Raw genomic sequence first — 22,640 nt, forward strand, 5'->3', positions numbered from 1 at the left:
ATGTGTTCCTGGATATTTTACAACTTCTCTGGTTCCTCCTCAGGCTCTTTCTTGACTCCTCTTTCTTTGCTTGGATATCCTGGAATATTTGAGAGTTACGCAATCCTCTGCTTGTCTATCCATATTCTCTGTATAATCTTATTCATATTGTCTGTGTGATCTTATCTGTATCTCTATGTAAGTGAGGGTTAATAAAATCCATCCTCTGTGGACCATTCAACTCTGGGTTAACTCTCTATCTCTGTTCCCTGGATTATTGGTAGAACTAGGACTGTGTTTCAGGCACACAGATGTAAACAATGACCCTTCATGGATAAACTGTCTGTACTGACAGGACTGTGAATAAGTCATAGGAAGGACTTATAGGAAGGACTGGTAGGAAGCTATAGCTTTGGGTTTCCCCAAGTGTGGCAATTCTTAAAACTGAACATGTTGGTTGCATGGAAGCTATTCATATAGAGTCATTACAAAAAATATTGGCTCCTGTTTAGAACATAGGATTTCTAACCCAGGGTGGCTGTCTGCACATTTTGATGTCACTTATGGGAAGAGGGGCTGGCTGGCTCCTAGCAAAGATGAGCCCTTTGACTATTTCACGGCATGCCATGAGGATTCCTCCTATTGAAGAATGTTGCCTATTGGCATGCTGTGTTTCATGTCTTCTAATTGAGGTCAAACCTGGCCTACTGCAGTCATGAGTTTGAGTGTTCAGCTGAACCAAGACCACCACTGGTGGGTATTAAAGTGTTAGTCACTCAGTTGTGTCGACTCTTTGTGACCCCATGGACTGTAGCCCACCAGGCCCCTCTGTCCATGGAATTCTCCAGGCACGAATACTGGAGTGGGTTGCCATTCCCTTCTCCAGGGGACCTTCCCAACCCATGGATCAAACCTGGGTATCCTGCATTGCAGGCAGATTCTTTACCATCTGAGCCACCAGGGACTGAACCATGGCTTTAACTTATCCATTCATTGACAACTATCATACCTATATTCATGGCCCAGACATCTTACCAATGAGAAATTGACTCCAAAATAGTTCATAAGTGTCTCAAACTCACAATTTATCATCATTCTCCCAGTTACTCTCTCCCTTAAACCTCTTTGTCCTGAACAGTCCTTATTTTGATAAATCATTTCACTATCCATTAACTAACCACATCCATTCTTGATTCCTTTTGGTTCTTAAGAAGTTACCAAATTATGCTGATTCTACCTACCAAGTAGGTCTTAATAAGTCACTGTTTTCATTAACTAAAGTATCATTTTGTCTGATTTTTTTCACCTTTAGTCTTACTATATTCTCCCTCATTCTGGCAATATTCCTAAAATATAAATTTGAGAGTTATGCAATCCTCTGCTTGTTATATGCTTGCTTACAATCGCTCAGTCATTGCTTTTAGGACAAATTCCTTAACAAGGCTCTTCATGACAACTCATGGCTTCCCTTCTAAACAACCTATCTGTCTATAATTTCTCAGTGTACACACTAGTCAGAATAGTACAGACTTATAACTGTACAGATTTATAGTTACCAGAAGGGAAGAGAGAGATTGGGAGTTTGGGATTGACATGTACACACTGCTATATTTAAAATAGATAAACAATAGACCTACTGTATAGCACAGGGAACACTGCTCAATATTCTGTAATAACCTAAATGGGGAAAGAATCTGAAAAATAGATACATGTATATATGTATAACTGAATCACTTTGCAATATACCTGAAACTAACACAACACTGTTAATCAACTATGCTCCAATATAAAATAAAAATTAAAACAAACAAAATGAACTACCTCTTTCAGCTCTCTTAATACAGCATGTCCTTTTATACCTTCATTCCTTTTCACATACTATTTGTTCCAACTTTCTGGAGTTCCCTCTCAATGTCTTTGATAAATATCTTCCTCATTTATTAAGCTTCAGATCATGTTTATATCCTCTGAGTTTTCATAATGCCAGTGATGTTTCTCTGTTTAAAGTATTTGTTGAATACTTCCAACATGCACAGCACTGAACTAAGCATCATAGAGAATATCTGCCTGAGTAAGAATAAGCTGTTGTTCTCTACAATATTACAGTTTGGTGTGGCAGGCATAACTACACATAAAAAGCGAACAATAACATATACAATCAAGACCTTAAAATTTATTTCTATAGCCTTGAGCTCTTGTTTCATCTTAGGTTAAACTGTTTTTATACATTTCTACTTAGATATTTACTCTCTAAATTCATAAAGCTCAAATGAAGTTTAATAATATCTTGTTAAACCTATACACTTTTATTACATTCTTCATAATTTTTAAAGTCAGGAAATTCCCTCAATGATCAAGATTTAAAATTTCACCTTCTTTTGATTTTTATACTTCTTTCATTTTCTTTATCCCACCATACACCAAAGTTATAATCTAGTCTTTCCATGAAATACCTTTTTCTTCTGTCTTTCTTTTGTATTTCACTACCACTCTTTTAACTTAAGTCCTTTTAAACTCATTGCTGGAATATCTCTTGATTTTCCTGCACTATCCTCTCCATACTACAATTATTTTTATATCAAGAGACACTTTATTCTATATGAAACATCACATTATTCTTATTCTTTAATTTATTCTTTGATGATTTACAGTATTATGTTAAATTCATGTATACAGCACCTGATTCAGTATTTTTGCAGGTTATACTCAATTATAGGTTACTGTAAGATAATGGGCATAATTTTCTATACTATACAGTATATTCTTGTTGCTTATCTATTTTATTTTGTTATTATTTTTTTGATTACACAGCATGCAGTTTCTTAGTTCCCTCACCAGGGACGGGACCTGCGCCCCCTGCAGTTTAAGGGAGTCTTAACCACTGGAATACCAGGGAAGTCCCATTTATCTATTTTATATATAGCAGTTTCTATCTGTTAATCTCATATCCCTAATTTGTCCTTCCCCCTCTCTCTGGCAACCACAAGTTTGTTTCTATATCTGTATGTCTGTTTTGCATGTACATTTATACATATTTCTAGATTCCACATATAAATGATATCATATAATACCTGCTTTTGTTTGACTTATTTCACTAAGCACTGTATGTTGCTGCAAATGGTAGAATTTTATTCTTTATGGCTGAGTAATATTCTACCATATACATAACATGTCTTCTTTTAATCCAGTCATCTGGAAAACTGGGATGTGATTTCTAAGTATTAAATTGAGCTGTTTATGTATTTTGGCTATTAGCCCCTTTTCAGTTATATCATTTACAAATATTTTCTCCAATTTTTAAAAAGTAGGTTGTCTTTTTGTTGATGGTTTCCTTTGTGGTGCAAAAGCTTTTGCATTTAATTAGATCACATTGGTTTATTTTTGCTCTTATTTCCATTGATTTAAGAGACAGATCCAAAAAAAATTGCTATGATTTATGTCAAAGAGTGTTATGCTTCTGTTTTCCTCTAGGAGTTTTACAGTTTCTGGTATTACATTCGTGTCTTTAATCCATTTGAGTTTTTACTTTTGTACACTGTGTTAGAGAATGTTCTAATTTCATTCTGTTACATGTAGCTGTCCAGTTTTCCCTGCACTACTTGTCTTTTCTCTATTGTGTACTCTTGTCCCCTTTGTCATAGGTTAATTGACTCTAAGTGTGTGGCTTTATTACTGGGCTCTCTATTCAGTATCATTAGTCAATGTGTCTGTTGGGCCAATAACACTACTGTTTTGATTTCTGCGGCTTTGTAGTATAGTCAGAAGTCTGAGATGGTTATATCTCCAGCTTTGTTCTTTATTCTCAGGATTGTTTTGTCATTTTGGGATGTTTTGTGATTCCATATAAGTTGTAGCATTATTTGTTTTAGATCTGTGAAAAAATGTCATAGGTATTTTGATAGAGATTGCATTAAATCTGTAGATTGCTTTGGGTATTATGTCCATTTTAATGATATTACTCCCTCCAATCCAAGAGCATGGAATATCTTTACATTTCTTTGAATCATCTTCAATTTCCTTCATCAGGTTTTATAGTTTTCAGAGTACAGGCCTTTCACTTTCTTGGCTAAGTTTACTCCTAGGTATTTTATTTTTTGATGTGATTTTAAACAGGATTGTTTACTTTCTATTTCTGATATTTCATTATTAGTGTATAAAAGATGACAGATTTCTGCACATTATTCTTATGTCCCACAACCTTGCTAAATTTATTAGTTTCTAATATTAATAGTTCTTGGGTGGAGACTATAGTAGTTCTCTATATAGAGTGTTATGTCATCTGCAGAGCGAGTTTTACCTCTTCATCTTCAAATTTGGATACCTTTTATTACTTTTTCTGTGGTTAGGAATTCCAACACTATGTTAAATAGAAGCAGTGAAAGTGGACATTTTTGTCTTGTCTTGATTTTAAAGGAAAATTTAAAATTTTTTCACAATTGAATAAGATGTGGGCTATTGGATTTGTCATAAATGGCCTTCATTATGTTGAGATATGTTCCCTCTATACACACTTTGATGAGGGTTTTTATCATAAATAGACACTGAATTTTGTCAAGTGTTTTCTCTGTATCTATTGAGACAATCATGTAATTTTTATCTCTCCTTTTGTTAATATGGTGTATCAAATTGATTGATTTATGTATCTCAAACCATCCTTGTGACCCTGGAATAAATTTAACTTGATCATGATGTATGATTCTTTTTATGTATTGTTGGATTTTGTTTGCTAATATTTTGTTGAAGATTTTTGCATCTATATTCATCAAAAATATTGGCCTATAATTTTTTCTTTTTTTGTGTAGTGTCTTTGCCTAGTTTTGGTATCAGGGTAAGGGTTGTCTTGCAGAATGAATTTGGGAGTGTTCTCATAAACTCTTTAAGTTTATGGAATAGTTTGATTGGGACAGGTATTCTTCTTTATACATTTAGTAGAATTGCCCTGTGAAGCTGTCCTGTTCTGGAATTTTGTTTGCTGGGCATTTTTTTTTTTTTTTAATTCAACTTCACATCTAGTGAATGGTCTTCTGTTCAAATTGTCTCTTCTCCTTGACTGTCTTGGCAGCTGTATGTTTCAAGAAATTTGTCCACTTCTTGTAGGCTGTCCAATCTATTGGCATATTAGTTCACAATACTCTCTTATGATTTTTTTTTGTATCTCTGTGGTATTGGTTGTTATTTATCCTCTTTATTTTCTTATTTTATTTGGATCCTCTCTCTTTTCTTCTTGGTGAGCCTGTTTTTTTTTTTTTTCAAAAAACTAGCTCTTGGTTTCATTCATTTTTTCTACTGTTTTTTTTCTCTCCTAGGAAATGACTTTTAAAAAAATTGAACCACAGTTGATTTACAACATTGTATTAGGTGTACAGTAAAGTGATTCAGTTATATATATATATATTTCAGATTATTTCTATTTTAGATTATTAGATATTAACTATAGTTCCTTATGCTATGCAATAAATCCTTGTTGCTTATTTTATATATAAGTGGTTTGCATCTGTTAATTCCATATTCCTAATTTATCCCTCCTTTCCCCTTTGTTAACCATACATTTGTTTTCTATGCCTGTGAGTTGGTTTCTGTTTTGTATACATCAATAGATTCATTTCTATTATTTTTCAGATTCCACATGTATGTGATATCATTATTTCCTTCCTTCTGCTAACTTTGGGCTTTGTTTGTTCTTTTTCTAATTCTTTTAGGTGATAGGTTAGGTTGTTTGAGATTTTTTCTTATTTCTTGAGGAAGGACTGTATTGCTATGAACTAACCTCTTAGAACTGCTTTTGCTGTTATCACATAAATTGGAAAGCTTTGCTTCCCATTTCATTTGTTTTGAGGTATTTTCTGATTTACTCTCTGATTTATTCGTTACCCTTTTTTTTTTAGTAGCATGTTGTGTGGTCTCCACATGTTTATTCTTTTCTGTTTTTCTTTCTGTAGTTGATTTCTAGTTTCATACCCTTGAGGTTGGAAAAGAAAAAGCTTGATATAATTTCTATCCTCTTAAATTTGTTGAGTCTTGTTTTGAGACCTAGTATGTGATATATGTTAGTTGTTCAGTCATGTCTGACTCTTTGCGACTGGATGGACTGTTATCCACCAGGCTCCCCTGTCCATGGAATTCACCAGGCAAGAATAGTGGAGTAGGTAGCCATTCCCTTAACCAGGAGATCTTCCTTACCCAGGGATCAAACCTGGATCTCCTGCATTGCAGGTGGATTCTGTATAGTCTAAGCCCCGTGGACTGCAAAGAGACCAAACCAGTCAATCCTAAAGGAAATCAACCTGGAATATTCATTGGAAGGACTGACGCTGAAGCTCCAATACTTTGACCACCTGATGCAAAGAGCCGACTCATTGGAAAAGACCCTGATGCTGGGAAAGAAGGCAAAAGAAGAAGAGGGTGGCAGAGGATGAAATGGTTAGATAGTATCACTGACTCAATGGACATGAATTTGAGCAAACTCCAGGAGATCGTGAAGGACAGGAAAGCCTGGCATGCTGCAGTTCATGGAGTGGCAAAGAATTACTTTACCACAATTGCCTTATTGACTTTCTTTCTGGATGATCTGTTCATTGATATCAGTGGGGTGTTAAAGTCTCCTGTAATTATTGCACTATTGTCAATTTCTCCTTTTATGTTTGCTACTGTTTATACAGTTAGGTACTACTGTATTGGGTATGTATATGTCAAACAGTCTAGATCCTCTTCTTGTACTGATCTCTTTTTATCATTATATAGTACTCTTTTTGTCTTTCACTAAGCCTTTGTTTGTTGTCATCTCCATTTGCATAAAATATCCTTTTCTGTATCCTCACTTTCAGTTTGTATCTTTTGCCTTAAGTAAATCTCTTGCAGGCAGTACATCGAAGGGTCTTTTTAAAAATTCAATTAGCTATCTGTGTCTTTTGATTGAAGCATTAATCCATTGATATGTAAAGTAATTTATTAATAGGTATATACTTATTACCAATTTATTACTTGTTTTCCAGTTGCTTTGTCATTTTTCTTTTTGTCTCTCTCTTTTTCTGATTTGATGATTTTCTTTTGAAGTATGCTTGAGTTCCATGCTTTTTGTTTGTTTTGTATCTATTTGTGAAACCATGGTAGACCATAATTATGTCTACTTGCTTTAAACTCATAGTCATTTAAGATCAAACACATTCTAAGAGATCTACATTTTTTACTACTCTCCCCCACATTTTGTGTTTCTGATGTAATTTTTTACATCTTCATGTTTATCCCATAACTATTTATTGTAGTTATAGTTTCTTTACAACTTTTGTCTTTTAATTTATGTACTAGCTTATTTAAGTGATCTTCAATCCCCACTATATATGTCTTTCCTATTGGGGTTTTCCCTTTCCTATAGGTTCTTCTTTTTCATTTTGAGAAGACCCTTCAACATTTCTTTTAGGGTAGGTTTATTATTGCTGAATTCTTTTAGTTTTTGCTTGTCTGAGGAGTTCTTTATCTCATCTTCTATTCTAAATGATAATCTCACTGGGTAGACTATCTGAGGTTGCAGGTTCCTCTGCCCTTTTAATTTACTTAATTTTCTATGTCTCTGACTTTAGGTGAAAGAGTTACCTATTACAGTCTTGAAGGGGTGTTCTTATATGGGTGTGTCCCTATGCAGACTGTGTGTGCCCAATGTATTTGGAGGGAGGACTGGATTAGATGTGCATGCAAGTCATGTCTTTCCTCATGGTATGCTGGCCTCTACCACACTGGAAAGACGGTATGGCTGGTAATGGAGGAGTTAGAGCCTGTGCAAGGTGTGGGACAGTACTTCTTCTATGTTCAGTGGCCATCACTGTCCTGTCAGGGGTGAGATCTGCTCCTAAGTTGTGGGAGCAAAAGCCCTCAAATTTGGGCTCAAGCTTGTTCTGCTTCCTTTAGGTGTGTATTTTTCCTTCTCCCTGCACTAGGCTTGAACATGGCATGGTGGTTGTGGGAATTCAAGCACCTGCACTGCCATCCAAGTCTGGGCTAGTTCTTGGGTGCTATTTGAGTAAGCACCAGAAATGGACACTGCTCTGTCTAGACCATATCCCTGGCCCCCAGGACACCTTTGGATCCTTAGATTGACTATTTTCCCAGGTCCTGAATACCTGAGATCCAGGGCCATTGTGGCTTGGAGTGGGCAGGGTGACATTTACGTGGCTCAGACTGGGGTATGTGACATGGCGGCAGCTACTAGGGTACACCTCTGTCTGCCCTGTCTGGTGGCAAGCTAACACTTGCACTCTCCTCACGAGTGGAGTCTAGGCTTCGCTAGCCTTCCCAGTGGTTCTCCAAGCAGCCAGAGGGGCTTGTCTTCTATGTGCAGGACTCCAGGATGGGGATGCCCAGTCTAGAGTTGGACTCACTCACTTCTCAGGGTGTCTGCCTGCATGATCTCCCTTTTCCTTTCAGTCCTCTCCCAGAGGCACAGACTCCTTACCTGATGCTTTTCTTCCTATCCTGCCTGATTACATGTGTATCTTTCTTACAACCTTGGTTATATAAGGGTCCTTCTGTATGTTTCCAGTTAGCTTTCCATGAATTTTTCCACATGTGGATGTATTTTTGAATTGTTTGTTATGGGAGGTAAGCTCAGGTCCTGTTCAGCTCCCATTTTTTATACTCCACTTCTTACACTTCTGATTAATCAGCATTCTTAAACATTTATGTCTCTTCTCTGCCGTAAAGGGCATTTTCATTTTTTTAATTCTCTTATCTTTTCCTTCTAATCTCAAAATATTTTTATCCTTTATTAGATCTGTCTTTTTCCTTTTTTAGAAGTTTTTATTGAATTTGTTACAATACTGCTTCTGTTCTGTCTTTTTTGGCCATGAGGCATGTGGAATCTGAGCTCCCCAACCAAGGATCAAACCTGCACCCTCTGGAAGACAAAGTCTTAACCACTGGATGAGCAGGGAGGTCCCCCTCCTTTTCTCACTATACAAAATAGTACTATTTTAGTTTAGGTAGTAATGATCTGTCACTTGCATTAGCCCATCAAGTTTTTCTAGTCTCCTTGCTTCCAGTTTCTTTCCATTCTTTTCATTCTCCAACATTCATACCAATTATCTTCCAATATAAAGAGGACTATGTCACTCTGTTTAAAAACCCCCATTGGCTTTCTACTAGTTATAGGATGAAATAAAAACCTTCTAGCTTCTAGCTCAAATACAAGCATTCACATCTGACCTCAGTCTACACTTCTAGATAATCTCTCATTGTACCAGCAACATATATTACAGTCTTGTTACTCTGAACAAATTCTATTTCCTCAGGTGTCTTTGCCTTTTACAACACTGTAGGCCTGAACATGCCAGAAATCAACCTGTGCTTCTTTAGTAGACAATTTGTACTCATCCTTTAAGTCTCCTCTCCAACTTTAAATTTTGTACTTCATCACTTGTGTGTGTATGCTTAGTCACTCAGTTGTATCCAACTCTTTGCAACCCCATGAACTGTAGCCTGCCAGGCTCCCCTGTCCATGGGATCCTCCAGGAAAGAATACTAGAGTGGGTAGCCATTCCATTCTCCTGGGGATCTTTCTGACCCAACAATCAAACTCATGTCTCCTGTACTGCAGGTGGAATCTTCAGTGACTGAGCCACCAGGTAAGCCCTTTATCACTTTGCTAGTATTTCTGTAACTGCCCACATTTCACAGTATTGTTTGAGTCTTACAGTGTAATTACCATTACACAGTATTATAATATAACTGCAAACACTTCTTGGGTGGAGGACCATATTTCATTCATATTATAACTCTTGCTAATCAATGTACAGCACATAATAGGTACTTAAGACTTCACGTTTTTATCCTCTACCTTTCTAGACTGCATTTCTGTTACTCATTAGTTTGACATCCATATTTAACAGGATAATATTTCTTCCATCATAAGGGAAAAGGCCATATTTTGGCCCTACATCCCCTTTGGCTACTGTTCTACCACTCTTTTCCTTTCACAGACAAGCTGCAGTTGGTATTTTTTCTTTCTCGCTCTGCAGTTTCCTTTCAACTCATTGCAATCTCTTTTCTGTCTCCATCCCTCCACTGAAATTTCTTTGACAAAAACTGCCAAAGTGACTTTTCTGTTTTGAATTATATGGGGCATATTCCCTCTAAGCTGGATATTTTCTCTTTGACACTCCAGATTCATTTCCCACACTTATCTCAGCTAGGCAGAGACTGAATGATACCCTGCCTTTTGATTTATGGCTGTTTTGAACAATGAAAGGTAATAGCGAGAGGTGGGAATGTGACAGAACAAAGTGGTTTTTGATAATCACTTCTCGGGCTTCCTCTCCGCTTGACTTGGTTTAGCAGTGGCAATGGTCCTTACCTAGTAGCCCTCTTGTACAGTTACAGCTCTTTACAGTTTAGGTTTGTGGTGATAATACTGAGTTTGCTGTCAGTTTTGGGGTGGCTTCATCATCCTCTGTTGGCCTCCCTGTCTCTTTACTAACCTCTTTTCAGTTACCCCTTTTAAATACTACATGTTTTCTGCCAGTGTCCCAGATGGTAAAACTTTTTATATTAATGATTATCTAGAAGCCATTTGATTTCCGTAAGCTTTTTTTCCCCATGAAAGTCTATACTTGCTTAGTTCCATCTTCTCCCTATATATGGTCTCTAGCAACTACTGTTTCTATCTGTAGGCTTCTTTTTTTTCACTTCCCTATATATTGCTCTTTTGTCGTGCTCTATCCTAGTTCTGCTGCCATAGTACATAATCTCCACTGCTGACCCCATCCATTGTTTCGGCTTCTAATGTCTAAGTCTAGACCTTTCTCTTGAGCCCCAGACCTAAGTATTTTCAGTCACAGATACTGAAATAGTCTGTGCTGTCCTCTTTCAATCAGCTATCCACACTCGTTCACCACAGAGAAGGATATGTTGTTAAACAGGAAAAGTGGATCTTATTACCCATCTGCTTAAATCCTTCACTGACGCCTCTTAAACTCTCAGGATAAAGCGTATATTCCTTAGCATACAGGTGTATTTACTTCTCCAATCTCATATCTAATGAAGCTACTGCTATTTTGCATTCTGTTATTCAGCCATACTCTTACTCCTGGAACATATCATTCCTTCTACTGCTCTTGGCCTTTCCACATTCTCATCCCTCTGTCTGGAATACCATCTACCCACTTGTTTCATGATTAACTCCTATTTTCTTCAAAGTTTTGCTGAAGATTCTTCTATTCCATGAAGTCTTTCTTGAACTATAATAAAGACTTGAAAGAATGAATTTAATTGTTCTTAGATCTGACTAAGGGAACAGTTTGCCACAGGTATTCTAAAAATGGAAATACTTTAGTATATACATTATAAATAGGTAAAATATTAACACACTTTACATATGAATTATGTATATATATCTTTATATAAGTAAACATTAAATATTATTATTATTACCTATTTGGTACTGTTCTATAATTTTTAAAGCATTATTTCACTTTCTCCTAGATTATACTTTGGGATTATATTTTTGAATATTATATTTCTCCATATCCCCTTCACAATGGCTGATCTACTGCTGTGTACATAGTTGGTTCAAGAAACATTTATAGTAAATAAATGGAAAATACAGAATGTCAGAGGGTACTCTCTAGTTGGTTGGTCCATCCTACTGAATCAAGATGATTCATTAAAACTAACCTAGAGAGGAACCAGGAGGCACTGTAGTAGTTTTTTTTAAAGATATCCATCCAGGAAAGATTTTCAGTGAGGAAAAACTCATAAAGTTCTACCATAAAGTTACTCCTTTTATCTAAATTTATATCACTGTTATTCAACTTTTTTTTCCTCTCAGTAAAACCAGTATCAATACTTTGAAATGGTTTTTGTGATAGTTCCCATAGGAAATTACTCAACATAAGCAACACTGTAAAACTAAAGACAAGAAATTAAAATTTTTACTTACTCTTGAAGCAATTTATATTACACTCTACCTCAATTCAATGTGTGAAAATAAAATAGTATACTATAAAAGAGGTGAGGAGTAATTGATGAAAAGGCCTATAAACTCAGCAACTAGAGAGCTATTTAATTACCATATATTAGTAACTATACATGATAATCATAAGTTACTTACCTCCAGTTTATTATTGGTCTGTGGGAAGAGGGAAGGTTTACTTCTGATTTTAGGTTGGACTCCTGAATTTGTTTGAGGGCATCTTCTAATGGAAGAACTGGTCTTTGAAGAACTAAGGAAACAATAAAGATCATATAGTACTGAATCACTTCAACAATCTCTTTATACATAATTTAATTGGTCAATGATAAAATACTATCTTAAAACTTTTGTGACAAATTTATTTTGAACAATATATTTTCAATTAGCAATAATCGCGCCTCAGGTAAACCTCATTGGCTATGATACTGCCACTGTGCAAAGCTTGAACAGTATATTTTAAATTTAAACATCCACTTCCCAATAAGAAATAGTTATCTCAAAATTCTCATCACCAATTTTAAGACTACTTATTTGGAAAAATGAAATCTGAGAAATGTCCAGGCTCTTTGATCTGGCATGCAAACCCCATTATATCTAACCTTATAATTCCATAAATTTCTGAAAAAAATTACAAATAATCTTATGAAGAAAAGGGGAAGATATAAAAATAGCAGTTAACATTTATTGAGCATTTACTGTTAAAGACATTATTTTTGAGCACTGTATAAATATTAACTACTTTATTCTCACTAAGGGCTTTGAAAGAAAGAAAGTGTTAATCACTAAGTCGTGTCCAACTCTTTGGAACCCGATGGACTGACGCATGCCAGGCTCCTCCGTTCATGGGATTCTCCAGGCAAGAATACTGGAGTGGATGCCACATTCTTCTCTAGGAGATCTGTCCAACCCAGAGATCAAACCTGGGTCTCCTGCTTTTCAGGCAGATTCTTTACTGACTGAGCCACCAGAGAAGCCCCAATCTCCATTTGCAACTGAGGCAACTGAAACATAGCCGAGTAACTTGTTCAGGGTCACACATTACGTGGACACTCATCCACATATCACTCTGCACAGCCTCTAATCCAACCTTAGCTCCCATAAGTATCCACTTTCCCAAGAATTTCCACTGCACACTTTGGTATACACCTTCTTGTTCAACTTGAAACAAACCTTCTATTTAAAGGATATTGCTTTCCTGCAGCCCTCTTAGGGGGAGATACAAGTAACTACAAATAACTGAGGGCCTGGAGATAAGATAGCTGACTTTCTAGCTTTCCAATGATGCTACCAAACTATTTTTTCCTCTTTTCTCCTTTAAAAAACCCATATCATCATGATTCTGATGTTTGTTATTCACCTTAAAATTTTTAAGCAAAATCAGTATATTATGATGAATGGGTTAGTTCAAACTTGAACTCTAGAGTCAAGGGGTGATTGCATAAAATACTAGTGAAAAATGCAGTTTTGAGATGGTTTGCTGGATATTCTAACCATGAAGGACCAATCCTCTTGAGGCAGAAACTATCAAGCTTTAGATTTTGATTGTTTTTCTAATGAGCATAAGCAATGTCCCAAATTGTTGTTTATTGGTAAAACTAATGGCTAGCTGCATAGCCTGATGAATGTTAAAAATGAACTTTCTTTGTTGAAATTAAAGATATTCAAGACAGATGGACTTTCCTAAAATATTTTAATCACTCCCTACCCTTGCATGAACAGAGAATAAGAATCTAGGGAGTCTATACCCTATACCTTTACAGATGGCATTGAGGTTTGACCTCTAATCAGTCTTGGCTCCAGCTGTTAAACATGAACATCCCTGATTGTACACTGACAGAAGGCACATAATTTTGTCTCTAGAATGTGACTGTGTAAGTCTGAATGGATCTTCACATAAAGTGTAGTCAGAGCACCTAAGATAAGAGCTGGGGCTTTATTGAACTTAGTGAACAAGTTACACCTATTGTTTTGTGTGTGATTTGTTAAAAACAATGTTTAGTTGAGCTAGATTATAGCTTGAAATTTGCTTTAATTAACACCACTTACTATCAAAGAGAATTTAAAAACTACTTTTAAAACTAACTTGGGTCATTGACAAACACTCATTGCTGTTTATTGTTGCTATTATCTAATGATCTCCTAGTCAGTACCTCATATTTAATGATGAATATTCAAGTCTACATTTTTTGAGTATTAATTGTGTATTAGGGCTTTATTTTTTCATTTAAACTACTAGGCTCCTCTTTCTAGTTCTTTTGCCCTGATAGTGTAACTCCAACAATTCTCTGACTCCGACAATTTTCTGAACTCATTAAAACCCCCAACCCATCCGTTTTTCATAGCAAGGGGAAGCATTAGCTATCATGCATATTGGATGAACTCTTGGTATAACTCTAATATTTGAGAATAAACTAAATGAATAGACAATTAAGTAAACAGTTGTTTATCACAGCTTTGTTGTTCTTCATTCATGACAGTAAACTTCCTTAAAATTTTGATATTTTATACAGGTAACATATTTATATTTAGAAATCAAAAAAATATAATACAAATTTGGAAGTTTTGCTCTAACTGGTATTTGTGTATTCCTTCACTGTTTATGCAGATATAAACATACATAAATATATATTCTATTTTTAAAAGTTGAAGTATAGTTAATTCATAATCCTAGCTTAGTTTCAGGTACACAACCAGATATTCTATATTTTTATAGATTATATTCTTTTTAAAGTTGTTAAAAATAATGGTTATGTTTCCCTGTGAGGTACAATATAACCCTGTTGCTTATCTACTTTATTCATATTAATAGTAGTTTGTGTATTTTAACCCATACCCCTATTTGTCCCTCCTTTCTCACTCTCCTAGGGTAATCACTCGTTTGTTCTCTGTATCTCTAACGTTTTTAATTTTATTTATTTATCTGGGCTGTTGCCGGACCTTCGTTGCTTTGTGCAGGCTTTCTCTGGCAGGGGGAGCGGGAACTACTCTGGGCTGCAGCGCGTAGGCTTCTGGCAGTGGCCTCTCCTGTTGCAGAGCACAGGCTCCGAACTGCGGGCTCAGTAGTTGTGGCATGTGGGCCTAGTTGCTCTGTGGCATGTGGGATTTTCCCAGACTAGAGACTGGACCCGTGTCCCTTGCATTGACAGATTGCTAAATACTGCACCACCAGGGAAGTCTTGTTTTTTTTTTTAAACATACATTCATTTATTTTTTTAAGATTTTCATATAAGTGATAACATATTTATTTTTAAATGTAAGTTTGTCTTTGACATTTTAATAAGCATAATACTAAGTCCATCCACATTGCTGCAAATGGTGGAATTTCATTCTTTTTATGACCGAGTAATATTCCATTACTGTTCAATACCCCATGAATGGTATGAAAAGGTAAAAAGATAGGACAGTGAAAGATGAACTCCCCAGGTCGGAGGGTGCCAAACATGCTACTGGACATCACTGGAGAAATAACTACAGAAAGAATGAAGAGACGGAGCCAAAGCAAAAACAACACACAGTTGTGGATGTGACTGGTGATGGAAGTAAAAGTCCAATGCTGTAAAGAGCAATATTGCATGGGAACCTGGAATATTAGGTCCATGAATCAAGGCAAATTGGAAGTGGCCAAACAGGAGATGGCAACAGTGAACATTGATATTTTAGGAATCAGCAAACTAAAATGGACTGGAATGGGTGAATTTAACTCAGATGACCATTATATCTACTACTGTGGGCAAGAATTCCTCAGAAGAAATGGAGTAGCCATCATAGGCAACAAAAGAGTCTAAAATGCAGTATTGGATGCAGTCTCAAAAACAACAGAATGATCTCTGTTCGTTTCCAAGGCAAACCATTCAATATTACAGTAATCCAAGTCTACGCCCCAAACAGTAATGGTGAAGAAGCTGAAGTTGAGTGGGTCTGTGAAGTCCTTCTAGAACTAATAACACCCGAAAAAGATGTCCTTTTCATTATAGGGGACTGGAATGCAAAAGTAGGAAGTCAAGAAATACCTGGAGTAGCAGGCAAATCTGGCCTTGGAGTGCAGAATGAAGCAGGGCAAAGGCTAATAGAGTATTGCCAAGAGAAAGCACTGGTCATAGCAAACACAATTATACAGTGGAAGTGACAAATAGATTCAAGAGATTAGATCTGATAGACAGAGTTCCTGAAGAACTATGGACAGAGGTTCATGACATTGTACAGGAGGCAGGGGATCAAGACCATCCCCAAGAAAAAGAAATGCCAAAAGGCAAAATGGCTGTCTGAGGAGGCCTTACAAATAGCTAAGAAAAGAAGAAACGTAAAAGGCAAAGGAGAAAAGGGAAGATATACTCATTTGAATACTGCATTTGAATGCAGAGTTCCAAAGAATAGCAAGGAGAAAAAAGAAAGCCTTCCTCAGTGATCAGTGCAAAGAAATAGAGGAAAACAATACAATGGGAAAGACTAGAGATCTCTTCAAGAAAATTAGAGATACCAAGGGAACATTTCTTGCAAAGATGGGCTCAATAAAGGACAGAAATGGTAGGGACCTAACAGAAGCAGAAGACAGCAAGAAGAGGTGACAAGAATACACAGAAGAACTGTACAAAAAAGATATTCACGACCCAGATAATCACGGTGGTGTGATCACTCACCTAGAGCCAGACATCCTGGAATGCAAAGTCAAGTGGGCCTTAGGAAGCATCACTATGAACAAAGCTAGCGGAGGTGATGGAATTCCAGTTGAGCTATTTCAAATCCTAAAAGATGACGCTGTGATAGTGCTGCACTCAAAATCCCAGCAAATATGGAAAACACAGCAGTGGCCACAGGACTGGAAAAGGTCAGTTTTCATTCCAATCCCAAAGAAAGGCAATGCCAAAGAATGCTCAAACTACTGCACAATTGCATTCATCTCACACGCTAGTAAAGCTCAAAATTCTCCAAGCCAGGCTTCAACAGTATGTGAACCGTGAAATTCCAGATGTTCAAGCTGGATTTAGAAAAGGCAGAGGAACAAGAGTTCAAATTGCCAACATCCATTGGATCACTGAAAAAGCAAGAGCGTTCCAGAAAAAACATCTACTTCGGTTTTATTGACTAAGCCAAAGCCTTTGACTGTGTGGATCACAACAAACTGTGAAAAATTTTTCAAGAGATCGGAATACCAGACCACTTGATCTGCCTCTTGAGAAATCTGTATGCAGGTCAGAAAACAACAGTTAGAACTGGACATGGAACAACAGACTGGTTCCAAACCGGGAAAGGAGTATGTCAAGGCTGTATATTGTCACCCTACATATTTAACTTATATGCAGAGTACATCATGAGAAATGCTGGGCTGGATGAAACAGAAGCTGGAATCAAGATTGTCGAGAGAAATGTCAATGATTTCAGATATGCAGATGACACCACCCTTATGGCAGAAAGCAAAGAAGAACTAAAGAGCCTCTTGATGAAAGTGTAAGGGGGGAGTGAAAAAGTTGGCTTAAAACTCAACATTCAGAACACTAAGATCATGGCATCTGGTCCCATCATTTCATGGCAAATAGATGGGGAAACAATGGAAACAGTGAGAGACTTTATTTTTTTTTTGGCTCCAAAATCACTGCAGATGGTAACTGCAGCCATGAAATTAAAAGATGCTTGGTCCTTGGAAGAAAAGTTATGACCAACCTAGATAGCATATTAAAAAGCAGAGACATTACTTTGCCGACAAAAGGTCCATTTAGTCAAAGCTATGGTTTTTCCAGTATTGATGTATGGATGTGAGAGTTGGACCACAAAGAAGGCTGGGTGCCAAAGAATTGATGCTTTTAAGCTGTGGTGCTGGAGAAGACTCTTGAGAGTCCCTTGGACTGCAAGGAGATCCAACCAGTCCATCCTAAAGGAGATCAGTCCTGGGTGTTCATTGGAAGGACTGATGTTGAAGCTGAAACTCCAATACTTTGGCCACCTGATGTGAAGAGCTGACTCATTTGAGAAGACCCTGATCCTGGGAAAGATTGAAGGTGGAAGGGGATGACAGAGGATGAGATGGTTGGATGGTATCACCGACTCAATGGACATGAGTTTGAGTAAGCTCTGGGATTTGGTGATGAGGCCTGGCGTGCTGCAGAGTTCAGAAAGGACTGAGCGACTGAACTGAACTGAACTGAACTGAATATTCCATTATATATATTTTCCTTAATTCAGTAAGCATTATCATTTTGCTTTGAATCCTCTGGTAAACTATTTCTGTTTCATTTTTTTTTTCTCTTGCTCTTTCAATTGAGATCAGTTCCTCTGTTTTCTGAATTTGCTTAACAGTCTCCATCTCTATGAAATTAAGTGAAACAGTTACCAATTCTGTTTGAAGGGGTGTTCTTTTGTGGGAGCAGCCCTATACAGCCTGTGTGTCCAATAGTTTTGGTGGGAGAGCTGGATTTGACATGAACGCAGGTCACATCTTTTCTCAAGTTGTGCTCTCATATCACACAGGGCATGCTTCCATACATATCACTTTGGAAGGATTGGGGCTGGGGAGGAGAGGCTAGGGCCAGAGCCAAGAGTGAGCTAGGCCTTCCCTGTCATCAGGGAGTACCACCACCCTACCAGGGTTGGGTCCCAAGCTCCTGGAATAGAAGCTCTGAGGAGCAGGTCTGAGCTAGCTCAGGTGTGAGCTTTTCTCTCTCCCAACGTCAGCACTCTGGCCCCTGAGGTGAGCCGTGCTGGAGCAAGAGGGGCCAGTATGAACTCCTAGTGTGTGACCAGGTGCAGAGGGTGCAACAGTTTGGCCACAGAGAGTTTAGGCTGCTTCTGATGTGCTGCCTGTGCGAGTGCCCATAATGGCTGTCCTTGCCCAAAGGATGCCACTTTGGTTCTGAGCTACCTCTGTGTCTCCTGGCTGAGTTCTTCCTTGGCTGGGGCAACCCTCTCTCCAGTGTGGAGCTCAGGCTGGGCATACTCCCGGGCAGTTTCAGGAGACCAGCCAGTCAACTGTGCAGTTTCAATCTGCCTTCTCTGCTCTCTTTTGGGAATAAGTGTGTGCGCATGCCTCCCAAGTGGAGTCCAGGCTTCTTGCAGCCCTCCTGTTAGTTCCACCAGCCCTCCAGTCAGCCTAGGGGCTCATCTCCCTTCTGCTGGGTCCAGGACGGGGGGTCTAATATGTGGCTTGAACCGTTTACTCCCCAGAGAGGATTTCTGCCTGTGTAATCTCCCTTTTCCTTTGGGTAATCCCTCCAGACACAGGTCCTCAACTGACTGCTTCTCTTTCTTCCCTATCTTATTCTATGAAGATCTTTTTTTTTCAGCCTTGGTTGTACAGGAGTCTTTCTGTCAGTTTCCAGTTAGTTTTCAGCAAGAACTTTACCATATGTAGATATATTTTTGATGCGTTTGTTGGGGAGGTGAGTTCCATATCCTCCTATGCCACCATCTTGATCTCCTCCCTTAACATACATTCTAATTTCCTCCTTTTCTTACAAAGAAGTCAGAATATTAAGCATACTTATCTGAACCTTGTTTTTATACTTAATAATAAATATATCCTGGAAAGTGTATTAAAAAGCAGAGACATCATTTTGCCAACAAAGGTCCATCTAGTCAAAGCCATGGTTTTTCAATGGTCACATATAGATTGAGAGCTGGACCATAAAGAAGGCTGGGTGCCGAAGAATTGATGCTTTTGAACTGTGGTGCTGGGAAGACTCTTGAGAGTCCCTTGGACTGTAAGGAGATCAAACCAGTCAATCCTAAAGGAAATAAACCCTGAATATTCATTGGAAGGACTGATGCTGAAGCCCCAATAGTGTGGCCACCTGATGTGAAGAGCTGATTCACTGGAAAAGATCCCTGATGATGGGAAAGATGAGGGCAAGAGAAGAAGGGGGAAACAGAGGATGAGATGATTGGATGGCATCACTGACTCAATGGACATGAGTTTGAGCAAACTCAGGGAGATAGTGGAGGACAGGGAAGCCTGGTGTGCTACAGTCCATGGGGTTGCAAAGAGTTGGACACAATGACAGAACAATAACAAACCCTGGAAATCAGGGATAGATCCAGGTTTTATGAAAGTATAAGGCTTATACAATTTGGGGGCCCAATTAAGAAAAAATAATGCAAAATTACTAATACAAAATTAGATGTAGGGACCATGACAGAGAGAGCTCCTGAAACTTGAACCTTATTGACTTCATGGTAAATCTACATCTGCTGGACATCATTCCATATCAGTCTGTAAATTGTTTCTTTTCTTTTCAATAGCTGCATAATATTCCATTGAGTGAATGTACATGCCCTTTGTTTTTACTAATACTTCTGACTCTCTATACCTAGGCCCTTGGGTAGTCAGCACTCTTTCTGGGTGAATGATACCCAGGAGGGGTGAGTACTCTGAGGCATTTATCACAACCAAGTACATCCTCTTTCTTAAGAAAAACTACCTTTTCTTTTGCCTCTTATACAATTTTATTGCTTTTATTTCCCATCCTGTTTTCCTGATAACTACTGCTCAAAATCCATTTTCAGTTTTTTTTTCTACCTATAATAAATGGTAGTGTGCACTTAGGTCTTATTTTTAGGCTCTATCTTCAATCTGTACTCTATATCTAATATTCACCTTATCTTTGCACATGGCTTCCTTTACCAACTATGTATCTTTTCATTGGTGACTCAAATACAATTTCTATCCTATATCTTTTTCTTAAGTTTCAGTTAGATTTTTCTAGTTGTTGACTTGATTTCCTCATTTGCATGAATCAAGGAAGACTCAAAATCAATAAATTTAAAACTTAATGATCTTTCATACCTCTAACCTAATTCTTTTCCTTTATTTGTTATCTTGATTAATATCATCATCCAGGAAAATAATTAATTCATTAACAAAGTAGTTATCAAGTGCTAAATATTTGTGAGGTTTTCTGCCAAGTCCTAGGGGCACTGTTCTCCTAGTCTTTGATCCAGCACTCTTGATAAATTAGTAACTCAATCTATTGATTATATATCCTGAATATATTACCTCCTATCTCTATATAAAGAGCAGTGCTTTAATTTAGCAGCTTAACACTTCTTGCCACAAATAATGAAATAGTCTACTATTAGTCTACTTTAATATATCTCTACTTCAATTCAGCTTCCATGTTGTATTGAGAATTATCTTTCTAACAAACAACTCTAATTTTTAGTAAAGACCCCTAGTTTCCTACTTAATATCCATTTTCCCCTTTGTTCTTTGGTACGTAATGATGATGTGCACGCAAGCTCAGTTGTGTCTGACTCTTTTGTGACCTCATGGACTGTAGCCTGCTAGGCTCCTCTGTCCATGGAATTTTCTAGGCAAGAATACTAGAGTGGGTTCCCATTTCCTACTTAAGGGGATCTTCCCGACCCAGGGATTGAACTGAGGTCTCCTGCATCCCCTGCACTGGTAGACAGATTCTTTACCACTGTGCTACCTGGGAAGCCCTTATTCCTGGGTAACACACTCTATATTGTTAGGGGTGGCAATATAGTCACAATAAAGATACTAAAATGGTAAACAAGGATTTTGCTACTCTGAACATTAAGTTTAATTTGCATATTCTGTGTGTGTTATGTATGTGTTTAAAGAAACTATTTACTGTTGAAAATAAAATTCTAGAACACTGAAAAAAAGTAAATCAATACTTCAATTAAAAACCCCTATATTTTCCAGTCTCCCTTGCAGATGGAGCTGCCAATTAGATATTAATATAAGCAGATAGAGGGGGGCTTCTAGGAAAATAATTTAACAGGAGTTCAGAGGTATGCCCTTCTGTCCTTTATATATTTCTTCCTTCCCGTCTACAACACTGATGACACTGCCATGATGTCTGGAGCTCTAGCTGTTACCAGATGACCACTGAAGGTGAAGCTATAAATCATACACTAAGGGTGGCTGAACTGTGAGACAGGAGCCTGGGTTCCCTGTGGCTCTGCATAATCTTCAGACCAGCTCCCGACTGCCTACCTGAGTATTTCACATTATACAAGAGGAAAAGCAACCTCTATCATGTTTAAGCTGTATTAATTTTAGCAGTTTTACCAGTTGCTCTTACTTTCAGTAAGCTCTCTTATTGACACAGTAATGGCTTGCTTTCCAGTTAAAAAACTTTAACTGGACTGCATACTGGATAAAGACGAGATTCCTAGCATGGCATCCAAAGTTCTTAGAGAATTGTCCCAGTTCATTTTTCTAGTCTTGTATCCATTTTCTTTTCTTTTTTTCCCATCCTATGCTTTGGATACACTTTGGATTTGCAATTCATAATTTACTTGCAAAAGTTGTTCCTTATGTCTGGGATTTTTAAAATTGCCTCTTTGCTTGGCAAAATGCTTATTAAGATTCAAATTAAGTCATTTTTTCAGGGATGATATCCTGCAAGTTCCTATATATGTCCAGTGTTCTTTGTACTTCACAGTACTTTACACATTCTGCTACCACAGCAATTAGATTTATTGACGTTACTTGTTTATATTACTCTCATCTCCAAAATAAACTGTAGGGTCTTTAACGGTAGAGTACAATTAGATTTTTCTGTATCTTGGCATCTTGTCTTACCCCAGACCCGTGTACAATATAGCAGCACAACATGTGTCTGCTAAATACACAAAGGTTCTGCTTGTCCTTTTTCTTTCTGAAGCTTTGACATTTTGTTGCTAATTCTGTGTTACTATTTAAGGCCTAAAAATATAGATGTGATACTGAAGAATCAAACAT

General features: G+C 37.4%; 1 protein-coding gene and 1 pseudogene across 9 annotated transcripts in view; both read right to left on the bottom strand.

Moving 5' to 3' along the window:
• CEP126 (centrosomal protein 126) overlaps positions 1-22,640 on the bottom strand; it is a 105,501-nt gene that overhangs the window by 41,478 nt on the left and 41,383 nt on the right. For all 9 annotated transcript variants that reach the window (XR_006339820.1, XR_006339825.1, XM_043895664.1 and 6 more), the window contains one exon: positions 12,077-12,188. Coding sequence is in view for 6 of the 9 variants with exons in the window: in XM_043895664.1 (XP_043751599.1) it covers positions 12,077-12,188 (112 nt within the window). In the remaining 3 variants the exon portion in view is untranslated. Of the gene's footprint in view, positions 1-12,076; positions 12,189-22,640 lie in introns of those variants that run through there.
• LOC122703844 lies at positions 12,264-12,381 on the bottom strand (annotated as a pseudogene).

This window comes from Cervus elaphus, chromosome 1 (assembly GCF_910594005.1).
Source record: "Cervus elaphus chromosome 1, mCerEla1.1, whole genome shotgun sequence".
In the NCBI taxonomy this organism is placed as follows: domain Eukaryota; kingdom Metazoa; phylum Chordata; class Mammalia; order Artiodactyla; family Cervidae; genus Cervus; species Cervus elaphus.